General features: G+C 43.0%; 2 protein-coding genes across 4 annotated transcripts; one reads left to right on the top strand and one right to left on the bottom strand.

Moving 5' to 3' along the window:
- Positions 1-93: 93 nt before the first annotated feature.
- On the top strand, positions 94-12,975 carry LOC118416444. 2 transcript variants are annotated; one of them, XM_035821544.1, is made up of 8 exons: positions 94-702; positions 1,886-1,985; positions 5,812-5,918; positions 7,726-7,845; positions 8,213-8,353; positions 9,699-9,752; positions 10,261-10,372; positions 10,762-12,975. In XM_035821544.1, exons 2-8 carry the CDS (start codon positions 1,959-1,961, stop codon positions 12,301-12,303), a joined length of 2,103 nt encoding a protein of 700 aa, XP_035677437.1. In that variant the 5' UTR covers positions 94-702; positions 1,886-1,958; the 3' UTR covers positions 12,304-12,975. The 2 variants fall into 2 exon arrangements, with proteins under 2 accessions (XP_035677437.1, XP_035677436.1); XM_035821543.1 differs by lacking the exons at positions 94-702; positions 1,886-1,985 and adding an exon at positions 1,999-3,432.
- A 1,138-nt stretch (positions 12,976-14,113) lies between these two features.
- On the bottom strand, positions 14,114-20,353 carry LOC118415339 (3-beta-hydroxysteroid-Delta(8),Delta(7)-isomerase-like). Of its 2 annotated transcripts, none has more exons than XM_035819847.1 (4): positions 20,093-20,352; positions 18,714-18,896; positions 18,207-18,243; positions 14,114-15,311 (listed from the first exon to the last, which is right to left on the bottom strand). In XM_035819847.1, the coding sequence occupies exons 1-4, from the start codon at positions 20,208-20,210 to the stop codon at positions 14,963-14,965; spliced, it is 687 nt and encodes a 228-aa protein (XP_035675740.1). In that variant the 5' UTR covers positions 20,211-20,352; the 3' UTR covers positions 14,114-14,962. The 2 variants fall into 2 exon arrangements, with proteins under 2 accessions (XP_035675740.1, XP_035675739.1); XM_035819846.1 differs by lacking the exon at positions 14,114-15,311 and adding an exon at positions 16,357-17,444 and having other exon boundaries at positions 20,093-20,353.
- Positions 20,354-20,560: the final 207 nt, after the last annotated feature.

The following is a 20,560-nucleotide window of genomic DNA, read 5'->3' as shown; positions in this document are numbered from 1 at the left end:
ACGCCTGAAAGTGAAAAAAGGCCGTGAACTGCCGGTAGGGCTCTTTTTCCTAAGCCTAAAGCCACTTGTTGTCCTGTGAATGCCTGATGAGGACATCCTAACCTAATCCACGACAGTCACACCGTCCATCCGGCCTCCCGCCGCGCCGCCCCCACAGTAGGACGGGTGCGAGGATCACTGCTTCCGTACGGCAGGGGGGCAACCGCGCCAACAATACCCGACATCTTATCCTATTCACGCCGGGCCAATCCCGGCTTGTCCACTCAGAACACGAGAATAGGCGCGACAGCGAATCTCTAAATCATTCTCCCCGCCCAACTGACCCGCTGCAACCCCGTTTGTTCGACCCCCGCGGCACGCCGCTCACATCGGTAACCAAGCCTCGAGCGATGCACGGCTGGATAGAGCCGAGAATGCAAAACAAGGCTCTACGGTTCAAGTCCAGTCCATAGCGACGTGGCGGGGAAACTGGCGCGCCCTGCGACTTATTACACTGCGTCATTCTCCTCCAGCATTTCGGCAACGAGAACACGTAGAATGTACACGCTGAAGACAAATCAGTATTTCACAGACTTCTCAAACAATGCCAAATCACAATTGTCAAATGAAAGGGTCAGGGTCGCGAGTGTAAAGTCTATTTCGCGGGCAAAACAACATATTTGGTAACAAACTCGTCGCTGATGCCGTAAGAACTTTATACAGGTGAGCTCAACCCCCGTTTCTCATCCCCAGGTTTGTACGACGAGCTTTGATGCTTGAATTTTCCTTGAAACACTGTCGTTATGTATCCAAGAAGTTATGTTAAGTTAAGGGTGCCGTAACATTCGTGGTAAGGTTAGTCGTACGATTGCAAACTGAAGGCATTCTTGGAAAGTCGTGCATATGTTGTACAAATTTCAGCTGCCTTTTTAAAGAAAACGACTCTTACATGTCTGCGTTTGGTTTCTGTCAGAACCTACTTGAAAAGCCTACGATATCAAAGTTGTATGGCAACCAACCGTTCGACGAATGTTACCGCACTCAAAGTTGTATAAGGCCTATGATGTAAAATGTGTTGTCGGAAATTGTACCATATCCTTCTTGACTGTCTTGTTGAAGGTATACATGTACATTGGCCCCGTTACTATGTTTGTGATCGTTTATTCTCTCATTTTCTCTCCCCTTCTGACATGATGAGTTTCGAGAAGACAGGCATACATATAATGAAATGTGAGGTAGACTTATATAAAGAACTGTCAAAAACAGAAGGGGACATCAGAGGCATCAGCTGTTGTTTTGTGTGAGTTTGAAAAATAGATGTCCATCTTATGTAACTTCCAATCCTTTCTCTCGCTCTATACGGAGACAGGTGCGTTGGTCATTCAAAGACTTGAACCGCTAACTTCGAAAACGGCAAATGACACCTGTATGTGACAACTAGGATAGCGAATCATGGTAACTGTTTCTTTGGCCAATGGTGTTATAGGTTGTAATGAAGGTAAAGGGTATACTGGCCTGTGATGTTGTGAGCGTTCCTGTCATTGGTTGGTGCCTGAAAACTGCAACATATAAGTACAGCGAGATTCAGGCATTTTGTTGGATAACTACACTATCAGACGGATCGCAACGCTATAACGTTAACATTCTTGCCTGTGCTGTGCCGCTAATGTTCCAGTTTCCAAGCATAGGTTGAATCTCTTGCTGGTTTCTGAAGTCTTTTTAGGTATTTTTTGTCGGGCTTTATATTTTGTCGTTTTGTTATTGCCAAGTCAAACGTTTGGCTGGGAGACAAAAAGGGAACCTGACAAAATATAACGAAAGGCTGGCAATATGAATGTCCAATGTCCCACCATAGTCAATTTGGTCAGATCGTGTAGCTTAATTAAGGTTTCACTTCTCTGCGTAGGTTGATGGTGGTTCATTACGTCTTGACCTCCTGAGTAGTCCCGCACACGTACGGAGCCGCCACGCTGAGGGCCATGCAGGGACAGGTTAAAGTACAACAGGTGAGTTGATTCGTTGGATTATGAAGATCTTCGTATGCTTTTAGATTACTCTATCCAGACGTCCTTCACTTTAAAAGTTTTTACATTATTGAATGTCACATCCAAAGTAGCCAAAGGCAAAGGCAGTTATGTTCTTCTTTTCCTTCTATACTTACTGAAAAATGGCAAGGTAGAGATTCATAGCAAAGTTGCCTTTTGGAAGCAGTTTTATTCTAGTGATTGTTTGTACATCGCAAGGAAATAAAAACAAAATGAAAGGTTATAATCTGGCAAAGATATTTGTGAACTGCGATTATTCGTGGCACAAATCATGATAAAGACAAAGGATATAACAATTATATGCCAATGGCAAATTTTGTAAGTATCTTCTTCCATTTACAAGTACGGAAAGGGCGTGTGCCGTATCGCATACACCATTTAATCGAACTAGTATTTGGAAGGCAGAAAACGGGAGGTCCTATGCGTATGTTTGTCGGAATACAATCCTTACCACGTATACACTGGGCCAACTCACCCATGACCTGACTTTCGGCGATCAGGCATGGTGAGTAAACGTTAGACAGGCCACATTAGAAGTGTTCAAAACAGTTTATCTAAGCCGTGACGAGACAAAGCATACCTAAAGGGACAGGTGCCTTAAAACAGCATCCAGTGTCTGCAATGTCAATACATGGGGCATATTACGGGCGATTTGAAAGCAATTAAGTACGGTTTCTTCAAATTGAAGTATTTGCTGAGTGGGTGTGAATGGGATTGTGTTTGGGATGACCGGGGGTGCACATGGAAGGCGTGTGTTTAGTCCAGGGGGTCGCGACAAGTTTACGTTTTCCGCTGAACATGAGATATAAACAGCGGGGGGAGTTTGTTTGCCTGTTGACGATCCTTACCCACCACCACCCGATCCATGGCTACCGCCCGGCTCAGGTGACTAACCAAACCAACCGCCTCCTTACCACCAGATTCCCTTGCAGCGCTACAACAAAACAATCGGTGTCGGGTGTCCCGTTGGAGTCCGGATTGCTTTCAAACTTAATCTGCATGATTTGAACGGGTAAGGGGCTTCGTAGTTAAATTTACAGCTATTCCAGCTGCGACAAACTTCTCCGTGAACTGCGCGAGGTTGATCAAGTGCCGCGAAGGTCTTGCTCATCTGCAGTCTCTACAAAACACTGCTTCACCGCGAAACGTCACTACTGGACATGTACCTAAAGAGGACAGCAAGTAGGTGGGAGAGAGATCAGGTAGCGAAAGGAAACACCGCAGGTGGCACAGATTTCTGTCGTCTGAAGACGACTTGGGTACCGATGTGCGCATCATCTGATCCATGCAGCAGCTAATCCTGACCGAGTACAGGACCATCAGGTGCAATAAGGTGTTCGACCTGTCTCCGGAATCCCGGTCGAACCGCAGACGCCGCGGCCTCGTGGGGAAGACCCGGAAAGACAAGGTTGGCAACACTACTGCTGGGTAATCGTAGATCTACTCTGGGTAACATCTATCATTACATCTAGAGCCGTTTTACCTCTTTTGTGTCAGCTAATGCTGAAGTCGGATTTAGAAACATTGTTAGCAACCTACATTGTCAATGACCTACATAAGCTTTAGTGCATGAGGAGCACCTCATAGTTTATCCTAGTCGTCCTTTCGAATGTATATACCCTTATCGTGGGTGTGTAGCAAACTTCAAATGCACAGCTTTTAGGTTGAAACATTTGCATCGTTAAAGGTTTGTCAAATGTACTGGAAGACCATGGAAATTGGACCCCGACAAATCATGATATTCTAAAGATATTAAAAACACAAACGGCTTATTGAGACATCTCTTCCTTTCGCCCTGTCCAATGCTGCTTTGTGTGGACGTCTCTCTCAGGGACATGCAAAGATTTACACTATAGATGTCTTGACACTCGATAAGTGATGGTACGTTTGGGAAATGGTCGTTTGTTGTGATCTATCGAACGGTCACCAGGACAATGTGGCCACAGCGTGCTGCGGTAAAGCCTGGGGTAGACCTGAAGGGGAACTGTGACCGAATACTGTTGGAAATGGAAGGGATTCCTATCATGCACAGACAGGTGAATCTTGTAGTTATTCCGGTAGTTATCGTGGTTTGCCGACACTGTATAGTACAGTGGTGTGACTATAACGTTACTGCCAAATCCTTAAATTAATCAGTGTTGTATGTGTGTGTGTATGACTGTATGTATGTGTGTTTGTGTGGAGAATGAGGTTTTAGGCGAAAGCATGGCGTTGACTGTTTATAAAACCTCATGCGACGTTATCTATTTCCGGTCACACGCCCTTGACACCATTGTTTCTTGACACCATTGTTCTCATGTACGATCTGGAAAGGTGCTATAATTGATGATATTCCCAATGTTTAAACTTATCTCTATAACAGTGCTTCATTACAAACATGATTGATGAAACCATCACAGACCAGGGGGGTCCGAGAAAAGTGGACCGGGTCTTGTTTTAAACGTCAGCCATAGTAGTGACCTGTTAGTTGTACACCAAGAAAACGCCTTCAAGATTGTACGTACGCTTCTTGTCCACACAGGGACGTGCTATCATTGATGATATTCCCAATGTTCGTTTCCCATCGTGAAAAATAATATTCGCTTGGCCTCTTAGTGTGTTGTACTCAGTATATGACATTTTCGACGATTACGTCCATGCCATCATGTGGGAACACATTGTTGGATAAGTAGCACTTGGGGGATTTGGGTTAGTGGCTAGTCAAGCAGATGGCTTAGAGCGGGTTACAGTACTGTAGTAAGTTTATTGACGTCCAACAAAAGCAGCGATGACTGCTGTCGCAAAGAAATGCAGATTATTTTTACCTTGTGACGAGCACTTTTGCCCCAAGAATTGCAAACTGAAGGCTGCGCTAACATCGACAGGGGTTGGGTTCAGAGTTGACGCTGAAATACTCACGTAGGCAAGAATGACAATGAACGTCTGCCTTTATAACCTGGGGTGTCTGGTTACTAGTACCTCCGTCAATATGGGGGCATTGTAATAATATAAGTTGGCATACATGCACTTTTCAGCCAGTTTTCAATATTTCGTAGATAGTTTCAAGCGGACACGTTTATAGAACAATAAGAATAGTAATTTATGATGATCGGGACTATACCCGATTGATGCCATCGCCGAATAAGATACCGATGAAGGACACAAGAGCCGTTGCCAGAAAAATGTCATAGAACATATTACATGTAATAGGTATTATAAATCATAAAGATCTAGCATGAATGCCAGCCACCTACATGTACTGCAAAATACTTGAAATACACCTGAAAGATTTTGCCAGCACTTTGAGTGTGGCGGATGAGACTTGAAGAAGAGAGACTACTACTTAAGATTGCAGACTTGCCGTCGCTGTCCCATATTCCAGGCCTTCCCCGTGTCACATAGCGGGCGCCGCTGACAGAAATAAAGCCAGGCGTGTCACCTGTGTGATTGTATAGTGTATCTTTACCTCCATCATGTTTACCCTTTTTTCTCCATAAAGCCAATTGATGGATCCATTATTCTCTGGGTACTGTCTAAAGAATGCTACAAAGTAAGGGTGCCTCATCAACTGTCCGGGGTCTATAGACGGCAGTTTGTTGTTTTTATAGGCTGTGCATTCAGTAGTCTTTAAACTTATCTCTATAACAGCGCTTCATTACAAACATGATTGATGAAACCATCACAGACCAAGGGGGTCCGAGAAAGGTGGGATGGGTATTGTTTTAAAACGTCAGCCATAGTAGTGACCTCTTAGTGGTACACCAAGAAAACGCCTTGAAGGTTGTACGTACGCTTCTTGTCCACACAGGGACGTCAGGTGCTACAAGAGAAGATATTCGCCAGAACAAAGAAGAAGACAGCGATACCTGCGGTCACCAAGTCAACACTACCGTCCATCCCGGGACCCAGACACAGGTACTGGATGTGTGTATTTTACACCTTGTTGAAAATCGCTGTTGACTTTGTTTGTTTGCTTCGTCCTTGGAGCGTAACACCAGTTTTGTACAGTAAGTACACTAGCGGCTGAATGTATATATGACCTGACTGTAAGGTTTGATCCACTAACCACAGGAAGGACCTTAAGGGTACTGCTTTTCATAAGTGCGGTGTGATCTATAATTATCGAGTTGTGACTCCTCAAACACAGCCCTCCGACTGGACGTCCTATCCGAAAGAGGGCACCTAACCGAACTGGCTAGGTACTCATTTTCACCTTAGTTGAGTGATGAAATTAATATACAAATGTTCTCATAGGTGATATTTGCGTATTTGGTGCACATGTATGTAACCTCTAGATCTCAGACCTTGCCGGCGTCAGGGGGGATAAAACTTGCAGTCGCCTGTGCAGTAACTTTAGACCCGATGATGCCAATATCGGCTACACAATACATACACATTGATGAAAAATTTAAGCATGGCATGGAAAATCGATTTGTCCAAGGTGTTAAGTTATACCCCCTCCCATCGTGAATGTACAATGTACCTTAACACTACTATGCACTGCACACTGTACTATAAAAGGTGACATGTTCGCGAGGATTAAATTTCGCGGCAGGGACAAAATGGAGTGTTTGCGGTGCGTTTTAAGTTTACGATGAAGACGTCCCTGCGAAAAAAAAACGCGAACAGAAAACCATTGAGACCATTTCCTCCTTTACAGTGCTATAAAAGAACGGAAATAGCAGAACAATATATAGCAGTGGAAAGGATCATATCACAATGAAAACGATATAGAAATCTTCCTATCATGGTTTCTGAAATTGTTCTTTGCATGCACTACATAGAAAATCTATAACGCCTATATATAGACTATTATAGAAACCCTATCACCTCTAGCGTTTCTGAACATAATCGTCACCAAGTAGCGTCTCCATCACTTACAGAGCTCTCCACTTCTGGTGACTGAAAAGCCTGGAGGCGGCAAAACAATGGAAATTTATATAGCCATTGAATTCATAGAGATCAAGTTCACACTATGTTATGCCAAGTTCACCAATCGAGTTCTGCGCCATATCGGGTTCTTTTAGTTCTTTCAGTCCTTTTTGGGTCAACTAACACAGACAACATCACTGTAGAAATAAGTCTGGTATACATTCAATCATAGAATTAAGAATGTCTATATTAGATATATAGAATCTAGCGTGTTGATTCGATTGAAGTACATTGAAGCTTAAGTACATTTCAAGTGTACCTCTTTTGTAAGAATATAACGCAACTTTATGAGACAGATTTAACTTTGTTCCAACAAATCTTCACCACATTTCAACACTAAATAATCTGTTATATTTCGGCACAAAGTTAAACCGATCAGTCGATCTTAGTATGTTATCAAGTCTGTGCATCACTGTCCCCAGCAATGCTGTCTTTAAGTTCTACCCGAAATATAGCAAGTTGGGGGGTTTATGTTAGCAAAACAGTCCTTTTTATGGTTTTCTTGGTCGTCAGGTTTTCTATGTACAAGTGTTAGAAGACTTCCGAAAGACAAGCGGTACGGGGAGGTATATTTACGTTTTTGGCGACACCACCTCACAGCTATAACTTCTACACTTGAAACTCACAAACGCCCCAACAAGTACCACTCACATCCTGGATAAAACACTCCACATAGTCAAGCACACTTACGGCGGCTTTGGCTATGGCACTTTCTGTAAGGACCTCCAAACAACCTTCATGCAGTCAGAATGGTGCACCGTTTCAACCCGGATTATCCATTGTTTTCCAGAGTACAAGTAGACGTAGATCCAAACAGCGGCTTCAGGGCGAGAGAGGGGCCGTTCCTGCCGCATCTGCCCCGGCCCAACAGAGCAGAGAGACAGAGTCCCAACGACTTCGAACTCCACAGGTAAGAATGAGACTGTCCGTGCCAAACACCAGCTCGCAGTTGTAAAACCGGCAACTCTACATACATTTTCGCAAGTTCAATGTTATATCTCTGCGATTAGAATCACTGGACGGTCAAAATGCATTTTGGTGAGGGTCCATTGCCCCACAGACTGCATTTATTTCATAAAAGATGTGACAAATTGTAGTTAATAATTAGAATTTCTGAAAAACATACGTGTATGAGCACTGCAACGTTAGGTACAACCTCCTTTACCTTACCAAGAAGGTCATTGCCTATAGCCTCTTTGATCTTACTAAATCTGTATTCATAAAGTTTTGCATTTGGGCTATTTTTTTTACCCATACTTTCTTCATCTTTCTCCCAGCATTGTGGAGATTCTGAACCTGAAGAAGAAGGAACTCCACAGCCTGCCCGAACAGAAACCAGACATGGTGATGGCCAGGAGTCATCGCAGCCCCCCGGCCAAAAACATGCGGATCCCAAAGGACCTGCCCATGACTATAAAGTAAGTATCATACCAATTCGGAATATCCGAAAGTATACATGTGTTGCAGCCTCCACCAGACAAATATCGTTTCTTGGGCGGGACACTAACCCTTCACTACATTTACATATATATCATGATGTAGGCAATAAAACTGATTTGAGAAAGAGAATTAAGAGTAGAAACCAAGTAGGGTATCGTGGACCTATTCACATCACAGTCCCTAAACATCTAAGAATTAGTAAGGTAGTAAAACGAAGGACTTTTAGAGAGGCTTCAAAGGGTACTAGGCTAGGAATAAACAATAGCGATAGAAACAAAGTATATGCTTCAGGAAATTAAGACATGAATCCTGTACTTGTGTTTAAACACTATTCAAGCAAATGATCTTTATATATACCAATCAAATGGAACAAATCAAATGGTAGGTAGTTGGATTGCTAATCAATTCTCTGTATCACGTTTGAAAAGAAACATGATTGGACGATCAAAATGTCTGACGGATGATTCATAAATCTGTCAGTTAAATCTCAAAGAACATACAGTTGGAAACCCACACCTTAAGATTTTCTATTCAAAATCAAAGCACGCATATGTCATTAATATTTAACGATGTTTGCTATGTCTGGGTAGTATGTATCGCATGGTTGCTACAGCAAAAAAATAAACAATCAATAGATTCTACGCAATTAGAACATCTACTTGTTTCCATCTATACAACTCGGTAGCAACCGAACGAACACACAGTAAACATAGTGTGGCCATTGCAAGCAGGGCAACAAGACAGGTCAAAGGTCACACGTCAAGTTTGCTCGGCTGTCAGGGTCGCTCTATGTACGTTAAGTTGAGCGCGTGTATCATTGAATGGTCAATTGGGCACTGTTTGAACATCACAATTGACTACGGCGTTACTGTCTGCATGCCACCGTTTCTGCTTTGTTGGATCCTCAATTAAAAATCTCTTAAAGGGTCATTAGCGGAATATCATTATCTTGTATACAGAAGAAACGGTACAGAAGGGATTGTCAAAGTTTAAATATTGTGTTGTGTGTGTCTATGTTTAGCTCATGGTGATCAGTCACAGTGACAGGTGGGACAAGTGCTGTTGTTCTATGTACTATCGTCTGTGCGGCCCGCTATTTGCACCGTCTTTTCATGACTTAATTAGCTTCCGTCGTTGTTATTGGTCTAACAAAATAACGGGACAAAACTGAACACGGCTAGCTGTATAGGCAGGCCGTCTGGCGAGCTGGACTAAGGTGTAACGGCTGTTGAATCTACAGTTACTAGCTGGTAAATGGGGTACACAGAAAGGCAAATGTTCCAGTCCCAATCGTTAATAGATGTTCTCAATGTTCATCATCAGGAGTTACCGTGACGGCGAGGGTGGAGACGGGACTCAAATCCTCAGACCTCCGAGGTAAGTTTGGTCTCTGCCTAGCCTCTGGTTGGTTGCCACTGGTGATGACCATAAGTAACTTCTTGTGACAACTTAGTACACCGCTGACTGTCCTTTGCGTGTATTTTTCTATTTTCACTCTATCTGTTGCACTTCTCGTTTTGTTCATTTGTACCTACACCCCGACCTCGACCTGGTACTCCACTAGATTTTTAGTTTTGGCCAGTACTCGGTACATTTTGCGGACAGGGATTTCCATTCCAACAGTACGTAACATTCAACTACCGTGCATATTGATTTTAGGTCATGGTTTGCACTAAATTGTGCCAAACTCTACATTCCGGGGGTAAAAATATGTAGCATATTCTGATACATTAACGAAGCATTGATATTTTAGTTTCAATGGTCAGCGCTGTGTGTCCCTGGAAAAATCGTTGTAAAAAAATCGATCATTTAAGAAAGAGTAATTTTCGTTAAAACCAGTTGAAATACTTTATTTTTAAGATTATGTGCCATGTTGTTATTGCAGGCAAATTGTGGTTGTGGTGCCGTCAGTAGCACTGGAGTCCCCGAGAAAAACAGTGAAGCAAACACAGCTGGTCATGGTGGACGGCAAGGCTAGCGAACAACCTCAGGCTCCGGTAAGTTAGCATGTGTGTCTGTGGTTGTGTCTGGTACAAGGTAAAAGTACTAGTGCTCGTGGCTCTGTGCTCTATCTTTGATATTGTACTGATTGATGAAGTAAAGGGGCGGGGGGGGGGTACATTTGATTGTTTAGTTGCCATAATAAATGTAGCTTTCATTGTGCTAATAATAATTTCACGTAAAATTTAAAGTTGTTTAGCGTCGTCAGATAGGGTAGTTAAATTTAACAGTGTTTCAAAAAATCCAAGAAACTTTTTTGCTGAAGAAAACTGAATTGAGTTTCGAGTTTACTGGTCCCTCGTCGCGAATGATGACGGCTAGATTTGTGATTGCATTATTTTCATTCTCGAACGATTCCTAATCACTGTATGTCCTTCCCATTCAGCCCATCCAGGGTGAGAGTTTTGGCCGGCTGACCGGCAAATATCTGACCCGGCGGCCTTCACAGGAGCACAGGGCCGGCCACTTCAACAACTTCCGCCAGTACCTGCAGCGCAGCAAGTCCCGCAAGGCAGCGCCTCTTGCACCTGCTCCCATTGCTTCCACGCAGGACAAGAAGATTCTAAACGTCAGCGGCAGGAACAACATCCCCACGTTACCCGTCATTCCCTCCATCCGGTCAGACGAGATCAAGACGGTCATGAGCGAGAACGGGGTCGTTTTAAACGGGGACTTTCCCGCCAACTTGTCGGGCGTTTCCTCCGAGGACACGTCGAGCTCGATACGGTCCGAGCTGGGGAAAGTGTTGTCAAACTCATCAAGCTCTAAATCAAGCGCGGACAACAACAATAACAATAGTAATAGCAACATCATCCGTGTGAAAAGAATCTCCCATCCGCAACAGAAAATGAGAAGGACGAAGGACAGACAAGGACGCGACTCCGGGAATGAGAGTAGCGACAGTTTAGAAGGTTTGAAGGACGGATCTACAACTGAGGAAAGATCTCGTCCGAGATGGTCGCCAGGACAGAGACGTTACGTCGTGGACAAATCGCACATCCACCAGCAAATGGTGTCCAAAAACGGATACTCTGTAGCAAGGAGATACTTCGGAGAACAAGACAGGGAGAAATACAGGTCCGGCTTGCCTTCGGTCCTGCAGTCCGACCAGGATTACTTGACGAGAACAATCAACGGGAACCCTAACAAGGGAAAGAGCGGGAACCACATCGTGTATGTACAGAAGACACACAGCATCCGGCGGCGCAGAGAAAGCGGGGACAGCGCCACGGACGCACAGATGAGATATCGCGAGCCCAAGCGGATTTTGGGCCAGGTCGCAGGGCACCGTAACCATGGTAACCCGCCGCCCAGTCCCGTTGATACAGACTTTAAGGTGAAACCGAAACGGCAGGTTGAGTACAGTCGCCCGGATAGCGGGGTGGCCACGCGGAACTCGGACAGTACGGCACGCACGGACAGTAGCGGCGTGCACTCAGAAGTCCGGAAACAACCCGCGATGAAAACACCTGCCATTTGGGACGAAACGTTCACGATGAGAGTCACCGAGGATGAATCGCCCTCTAGCGAGTCCGACACGGAATCCATACCCAAACCCATCACCATGATCAGCATCAACCAGTCCGAACAACAGATGCCCAACAGTCATCATCATCACACAACGCCGTCAGAGACGACAGAGTTGTATAGGGGCGGGTACGGAAGGGTTCATCAGGACATTGACAATAGGAGTCTGCTCTCCGTGCCCGACACGGAATCACTACGCGCTAACACGCCCGCGCCAAAAGTTCTCAGCGATGCAGACGACACGGAATCGACGTCCACAATCTCCGTGCCAAAGATCACCATGACTTGTGCCACCCCCCTCCCCCCACGGGCTACTCCGTCGATTACCCCGCCCCCCTCCGACGGACTCAGACTATTTGTCAGTGACATTGAGAGAGTCGGAGGGGCCATTAATAGATGAAGTGTAATGTTAGTCCATGCGTCAATACAATGTGTTTTCGGTTTGCTTCATTCTAGTACATTACATGTATTTGTTAATGTCAATGTTTGAATCGTTCTGATGTGTAGGTTGTTGCTACCGTTGTTCCTGGTCAAAACTTCGACTTGACGAACCAAGACAGATCGTTTGGAGGGAGGAAAAATGAATGAAAACATTCAAAAGTGTGCAATTGGTGTAATGGAAAAATTGTGATAGCAGCACAAAAAGTTAGCAGAAGAAAAGGTTCGGAAGAAAAGAAAGCCTGGACGGCCGACGTACCGGTCTATTTCAAATTCTCTTAAAAGTCTCTTAAGCTGCGCTATTAAAGCAAGCCATTCTGGTTTAGAATTTGGTGAGACAACATTGTTTTAGACTAAGCTGAACCTTATCAAAGAAATAAATGACAATGCTGCAGAAATTTTACTTTAAAAACGTTACTTCCCTCTCTTCTTCTTGGTCCATCAACATCGAAGGTTGAGCAATTGTATGAAATCAATATAGGATGTAAGATAAGATACCCCACATGTGTAGAATAATTTAGAAGGGGTAATTCTAAATGGATTACATAGGATAATTGATGCTTTCATTGGTAAATGTATTTTCATGTTTCCACTTGCTTCAAATGATGCATTGATTAAATGTGTTACACTCTTACATGTCATGTGTTATCTACATTTTCGTACTTTTGTTGTATGGGATGAGGGAAATAAGGTATGGGATTGAGACCTTTTGTGTTCTCATGTATTTACAAGTATTTGTTTATGCAATTTCAGTTTGCATTTCTCACGTTTCAGAATTTTGTCAAAATAAGGCGAACCACACACTTTACTTTTTGATGTCGGTTCTAAAGGTACTGGAGACTCTTGCCGAAGATCATAGATACTACTTGACGATATATACATAATTTCCCAGGGCCTCATTTGATAAGTGTCTTCACCTCCTCGACATCCGGTACCTACAGATTCGACAAGTAGCTTTGGTTATGGGAATTGCCAGCCAGCTGCACACAAATAGGATAGCACAATCATACATTGCCGTACCTAAGTGAACAGTCACAGGTAATCTAGTGGACCTCGAATCAACAACCATTGTGGACTTGCACTTGGGCGATCATCATAGACTGTTGGACATTTGGTAGATCTGTTGCCCATGTAGGTTTCTCTTAAGCTTTTGTCCCTTTGTCAAAGATAGCTTTAATCATGTCTGTTGTCCGTATTGAGGCTCATCTCAAACTTACTGCCGGTATAAGGACGCCACTATCACTCAGCGGATTGAAGTAGAACTGCAACTAAGCCTATCATAAACATCGTTATGGCGGTGCTGATTGGTCCTTGGTCCTATGAAATAAATCGACCTATCAGTAAGGAAAAATTGGAAAATGATACGAAATTTAACACCTGTATGTACTTTCTGTTTTAAAGTTGATTGGCAGCTGAATGACGAATTCCAAAGGATTTCCAAAGTCTAAATTCTGATTGGTTAACTAATTGCCTCTTGCCATTCAATGGGTGTGACATACGGATAAATCTATTGATATCCCACACAGCATCCACTGCTATATGCTGATCGGCTAGCCTATAGCATTAATTGACCAATCAATGTGCAGCAACCTTGGCGTTTTCAGCATTTATTTTACTGCTTGCTAGAGGTGGCTGTTAAAATATCCAATGCAGAATTGTATCAAACATGTATCACTGCTACACCATTCTATTTCTAAATTCGCCTGGTGACGTCTTGTGGTCAATTAGATGTTTTCTATTGTTCAGCGCAGAGAAAAAGTTTGACATCAATATTCGCTAATCCAATCATTTATTCGGATGATATCCCATACTTTCTCGTCACGATTGCACTCATACTACAATATGAGGTAGGTACAATAGTGACATCAATATTGAATAATACACCATTTGGCTCGCCCCCGAGGCATTGCCAAAAATGCAGTAAAGGAATACATTCTTCATCATTTGTGAAAGATTGTGATACTGATATACAGACTAGATAGTAATTTCTTAGGTGAGGAGCACCCAATAATGGAATGGCATCAAAATTATCAAGTCTTCATGTAAAATTTCCTACTCATTGATCTACGGTATCAACAATCTCAGTTTTGAAATGATAGTATAAAATCACTACCATAATATTACAGTTGGCCTTCACTTCACTATGAACAATAATAGAGTCCTTTGTAAGCCATAAAATACCCCTTCCAATTTTCTTGGTGCATTGTTAATGCATCAACACCATCATTGATTACAATGATTATCTGTAAAAGTTACATCTTGGAAACATGACTTTTAATCATGAAGTAAAATTTCTTCTGCAATAGATACACATTCAGTAAAAATGTAAAATTGCACTCCTTTAGGCTAGCTTTCTATCACCTTATTTTATGTTAGGCCCTGGTCACATGTCATAGTTGCTGTACCACCAAATTGAACAGGTTCTTGCAACTGAGATTAAGTGAATGTGTCATACAAATTGAGCTGTCTTTTATCAAAGAGTGTTATCCTTAAATGTCAGCAGTTGGTTCGTTCCTTCGATCCTTAGATGTCACAGAATGTTTTAAAATTTGAAATTGTATGACATCAAACTCATACAATGGCCTGCCACCACACATGTGACCATGCTGTGTCTCACAAAATTACTTTCGTTTCTTCCCAGCACCAGTTTTGTCTAAAGCCGACTGAGCCTGGCTAACTTTCCCGCAGGACTGAACCAGCAGACAGAAGGGAATAACAATCCAGAAGCTGTTCAGGAACATGAAGTAGAACCAGAAGTACAGAGGGTGCCACATGGGGCCGTGTATGAAGCCATCCTTGTACTCTATAGTGTAGTACAGGATATCCCCGTAGAGCTGGCCCGTAGACACCAGGAGTTGGAGGAGGTAGCGGGACGGCTTGTTCTCCAGGATGGCCCAGGCTGCCAGGAAGGACCCCGGTCCCTCCAGGAACGCTGTGATGCTCTCCATCACAACCGTGAAGTTGTCCGCACTGGAGAAGGTACAGGCAAAAAAAAGGGAATTTCAAAGTGATATCGATCCAGTTTAGCTCACTGAAGACCTAGTCTTCCACTGGTCGTGACAGAGAAGACAGATGCTATGTACAGTAGTTACAGGTTCCTTGTACCGGGGAAATTCCCCTACTAGCACTGTATAAGGCAAGAAAAACATGTTAACTAAGTCTTTTTAATTTTTTTTAATCAGCCACACCAAATTGATACATCTGTTTTGGAATTTTTCCCCAGTAAATCAATAGAATGCACTGGTAAAATAAAAAGAAAGACATCCTGATATAACCAATTGCTATTACACCTTCACACTGTAGTAAAAAATCCAACAAACTAGGATGTAAGGTTTACATTTGGTACTGGTTAGGTATTAGATATCTTTATTGACACAGCAAAAGTACAGTGACTTTCGTAAAGTCTGCTACAAATATGTGACCAAAGAAGGGATCATGGTGGGAAAAGGACAGAAGTGTTGGAACATTTTGTGAATACTAAATCAATATTTGCAGTGTCACTGAAAGCAAGGAAATAAAGACACTGCAAAAGTTATAAGATTTACCTTGTTCAACTCCAGGCTCTTTTGTGGGCTAAAGGATACCGGTAACAGAAATTGAAACCTCCTAAAGTTGTGCATGTGTCAGGTGAGCAACTGGGATTCAAACTCTGGATCTTCAGGTTCAGAGGCATGTTCATGTATGGTACTACAGTAAGGTGATCAAAATCAACACAATCTCCCAAGATGAAAATTGTCCTTAGGTTAGAACAAGGACAAGCTTTGTATATAAAATGTTGCCTATTACACTTTCTCCCACCTTCATAGTTAGAACAAGCATACTTTTGTCCCTCTGTTCCTTAAGGTCTGTTAAGAATTAGAGGAAAGTTTGGTATTGATCCAACTAAAGCCAGGACACCAACATTAGTGATATGCAGTTGACCATATTGGTAAAATGAAGAAAAAAAGCTCTTAGTCTTATTCAGATCTGTATGCATACTTTAGTAGGCTAAGACAAATACAGACTGGTACAAACATTGATTGACTACAGATACTATAAAGTTTATTGATACAGCCAACTAATCAATCATCACAATAGTCTTTGAACTTTCCAGTCAGACACTTAAAAGCAAGACAAATATTTTGTGTCCTTGGAACATTCTAAATTCTATGAAAATCCAATTGTCACACTTCAAACAACTCGTATCAAACATATCCTTACCTGTATAGTACTAGTATAAACAGTTACCAGTGGTACTTGTTCATAAGAACATTCAACTTCAGTTCAAATCATGATAGCTGCTTTAATGCTTGATGCATATTTACTTTGGGTTAGGAGATGCTGCTACAGAGGTAACTCACATAATGTTGTACATACATGTATCTGAAAAATTGTGATGATTTCCAAACAAGCATATCTACAACTCACTAACTGATATGCTGTTAACTGAGCATTTTGCCACCACATGTATTACAAATGGGCCATTGTTGCACAGTCCTTCGGTCATGACTCTTTACAATGCTGCTTTAGGGCCTGTGATCATGAATTATTATAGTATAAACAAGTGCTGCAAAAAATTAGCAAACAGGACAGCAACGGTAGAAAAAAAACAATCTTAAAAAACATATATCAGCAATATCAGGTATAAAAATTTAAGTGGCACTTCTGACAAACTTCACTTTAATTTTCCATTCCACACAGACTAGCTAGATCATCAATAATGGAAGCAACAGAATCTCATCAGGCGGTAACATCTCGTTTGCTTCTCAGTTCTTCTTCTTCTTGCCCTTCACTTGTGCTGCCTTGTCCATCTGTGCTTGTGCCTGCACCATCTTCCCGCAGGACTGTACCATTAGGAGGGTGGGGAGGATCACCCAGGGGCTGTTGATGACCACAAAGTAGAACCAGAAGTACAGCGGATCCCACATCCGGCCGTGGACGAAGCCGTCCTTCACCTCGTTCCCGACGTAGAGGACGGTGCCGTACAGCTGACCGGTGGACACGAGCAGCTGGAGGACGTAGCGGTTCGGGCTGTTGTTGACGTACCCCATCGCGATGAACAAACATCCCGGACCCTCCAGCCAGGCGGTCACGGTTTCCATGACGACAGTGAAGGTGTCTGCCCTAGGGGAGGGTTTGTCTGGTCAGCAACAAGTGAAAAACAAAGCCAAAGCTTTTGTTCTTCTTAAAGCAGTTGCAGTGTAACACAGGTTGGAACAAGTTGGAGGTAAAGGTAAAGATGAAAAAAAGGAAGCACTTCAATCTTCTTTCTTGCTTGCTGCAGTCTCTAATCTCAGTGTTGAGTTGCCGTAGAGAGCATGTCCTCACATAGAAAAGTTTCAACATAGGAAAAACTGATGTTGACATTCTTTGTGAATGTTGTTGACCTAAAAATGATGTTAGAGTGCTTATTGAAGATTTACCACTGTCATACAACACCAAAATGTTAGAGTGCTGTTAGCGATAAGATTGAGCTGTAAAAAGTATTAGAAGGAAGAAACAACAAGTTTTAAAAGTTAGCATTAGTATTGGCAAACAGAATGATTTTCAAAGAAATATATGCTGCTGTATCTAAAGCTACACATGTAATTGACTACATGTAGCAGCACTACTAGTAACAGCATCACAAGTTGATTGGCTAAATGTAGTGCAGTACAGCAACATGACACTTTTCTCGAAATTCTCAAACTCAGCCAGAGTGTCCTTACTCCCTCTTAAGTCCCAGTTCTGCCAACACTCCAATAGCAAGTCCTAACTGTGTTTTACATTGAGTAAAAAAATAATCCAGGAGAGAGCATAAGGAGGGGAACACCGGATGTTTCATGTGTAATCAGACTGCTGCGGTAACAATATAAGCCACATGATACCAACTTAAATGTTACTTACGAGACATAACGACTGTCTGCCTTGCTGTACTCCTTCCCTGTAACAGATTTAAACAGGAAAGTTACAAACTGACAGAATAGTTGCAAGTTTAAGCTAACAAAATTGGAGACCTATCATAAATTGTAATTACTTTTAGTTTTACTACTGCAGGCTTAAATCTAATACAGGTCACTGATTGCGTAAAGCTTAACACGTCTTGCAATAAAGGCCTTGATTTTACATGTACACAAAAAAAGTATACTATAAATTCAGTTTATATTCATGGGAACTTAATATTTTTGCACTTGTAGTAGTTGTAGTAGGAGAAAGGATGTTCTTAAACTTTTTAAAGCAACTCTAGAAATGAAGACACATACCAGTATTAATGATTTTATGCTAGGCACTGTTGCGAAAAAGAAAATGCGAAATAGTGACCTATACATCTACTAGTATATACATACTAGTAGTAGGTCACTGCAAACATTTCAAGATTAATGTTATTCGTCTGGTGCATACCCCACCACTTACATAACTGTGAGAGGAAGGACTGGTCCCCAGCTATGCTGTTGTGGAACACGCTGAACCACCCCTCCAGGATCAAGTGGATGCATCCGCATAGCACGAACCAGCAGACCGTCAGGCGCTGTCCCGTGGACAGCTTCACTTTTGCACTGCTGCCCGAGTAGATCCAGGTGCTCACCATCACCAAAGCTGAAACAGTGACGTCATTAACACTAGTAAGAGTAGAGTAGAGCAGACATTGTCAGTTTAATAGGCACTAGTAGGAGTTTGTAATCAAGGGAACTGCTCCTCAACCACTCCTTGGACTCTGTGATCAGCTGACTGTGATGAGGGTCTGCATGCTCTTTTACGTAAGGCGTAGTGAGCCTATCTTTATTTCCCGTAATTCGTAGGGAAAACCATCTTATCTACGTAATTTGTAGCTAGGCGACCAAATCTAGCGTAATTGCCTTCCTTGATTTAGTGTAATACGTACTAGTAGGGGTTCTTCTGAATTCAGCATAAATCGTCGTCAGGACCCCCCATGCAGACCCTCTGTGATGGTTGGTTTGTGACTGTAACTGAGGGTTGTCCAGGGCTTCAAAGCTTTGTTCTATTATAAAGCAGGGCCAGGTCACATATGGGGTACCACAAGGTCGCATACTCGGCCCCTAATTATGATTACATCCACAGTAGCTACATCTGCCCTGCACTACCAATATCTGCATCTGCATAGGGTACCCCCAAATGACCCCGCGAGGGGCAAAAGTAGGGGGGGGGGAGCTGAGGCTCCCGGGTTAGGGCGGGCAGGCCGCCTGCCTGGCACGGAAGTGCTCAACGTTGGGAGCACTTACAACCGTGCCAGGCAGGGCATTCCACTCGGGTATTGTGCGTGGGAAAAAAGAATGTTTGTAGATATCGGTGCGTGCAAATATGTGTTGATATTTGAAGTCGTGACTACCCCGGGTGCGCCCTTGGGCAGGCTTCAGAATATTGCTGGCGTCTATGTTAATATTATTGTTGACTACTTTATAGAAAAAGGTGAGGCGGGCGTTCCTCCTCCTTTCGGAGAGAGGGCGCCACTGCAGGTCTGAAAGCATTTGTGTCACGCTGCTAGTCTGCCGGTAGTCATTTAGGGTCACTCGGGCTGCCCTGCGCTGGACGGCCTCCACCGCCTGTATCCCTTTGTTGGTGTACGGGTCCCAGACGATGGCACTATATTCCAAGTGAGGCCGTACCAGCGCTTTGTAACAAGTGGCCTTGACCCTAGATGGACAATGGGTCAAGTTGCGCCGAATGACTCCTAGGACCTTACCAGCTTTGCTAGTGGCGTGGTTGATATGGGTAATATTTACCTTGTCAGGAGATAATGTGTACTATAGTAAGTTATATGCCGGCATGCTCACCTGTGAGCCCGAAGAAAACGCCCAGAAGCTCCTGGATAGACTTGTCATTCTCCACATATCGGCACGGGAGCTTCAGACCCTGTGGGAGGTACGGGTGTGTGCTGACATTTTCCGCCATTTCGGGACGAAAAACAGAATACAAAACCTAAGAAGTCTTCCTTTCAACAATCCTCAAAACTCTGCATGCAGAGTGCAACCTCAAAGATCTGGACTAGAGGTCGCAAACGCGGAAGTGGTTCGAACTGAGTACCTAGCTCCTGATTGGCTGATTCTTCATCGGATGAGGAATATTTCTTTCATAAAAATAGGGGTGATAGTCAAGAGAGTAGATTAGAAGACTAATCAAACAACACATTTTAACAAAATATTAGAAAACACTATCCTTTTATAGATTTAGTTTATGAAATATCAGTATGGAATATGAAAAAATTATTTGAAGTCAGCTTTATATACTAATTTTTATCACCC

This window comes from Branchiostoma floridae, chromosome 5 (genome assembly GCF_000003815.2).
Source record: "Branchiostoma floridae strain S238N-H82 chromosome 5, Bfl_VNyyK, whole genome shotgun sequence".
Classification (NCBI taxonomy): Eukaryota; Metazoa; Chordata; class Leptocardii; order Amphioxiformes; family Branchiostomatidae; genus Branchiostoma; species Branchiostoma floridae.
The sequence above is the reverse complement of the archived record's forward strand: the minus strand, read 5'-3'. Positions and strand labels throughout refer to the sequence as shown.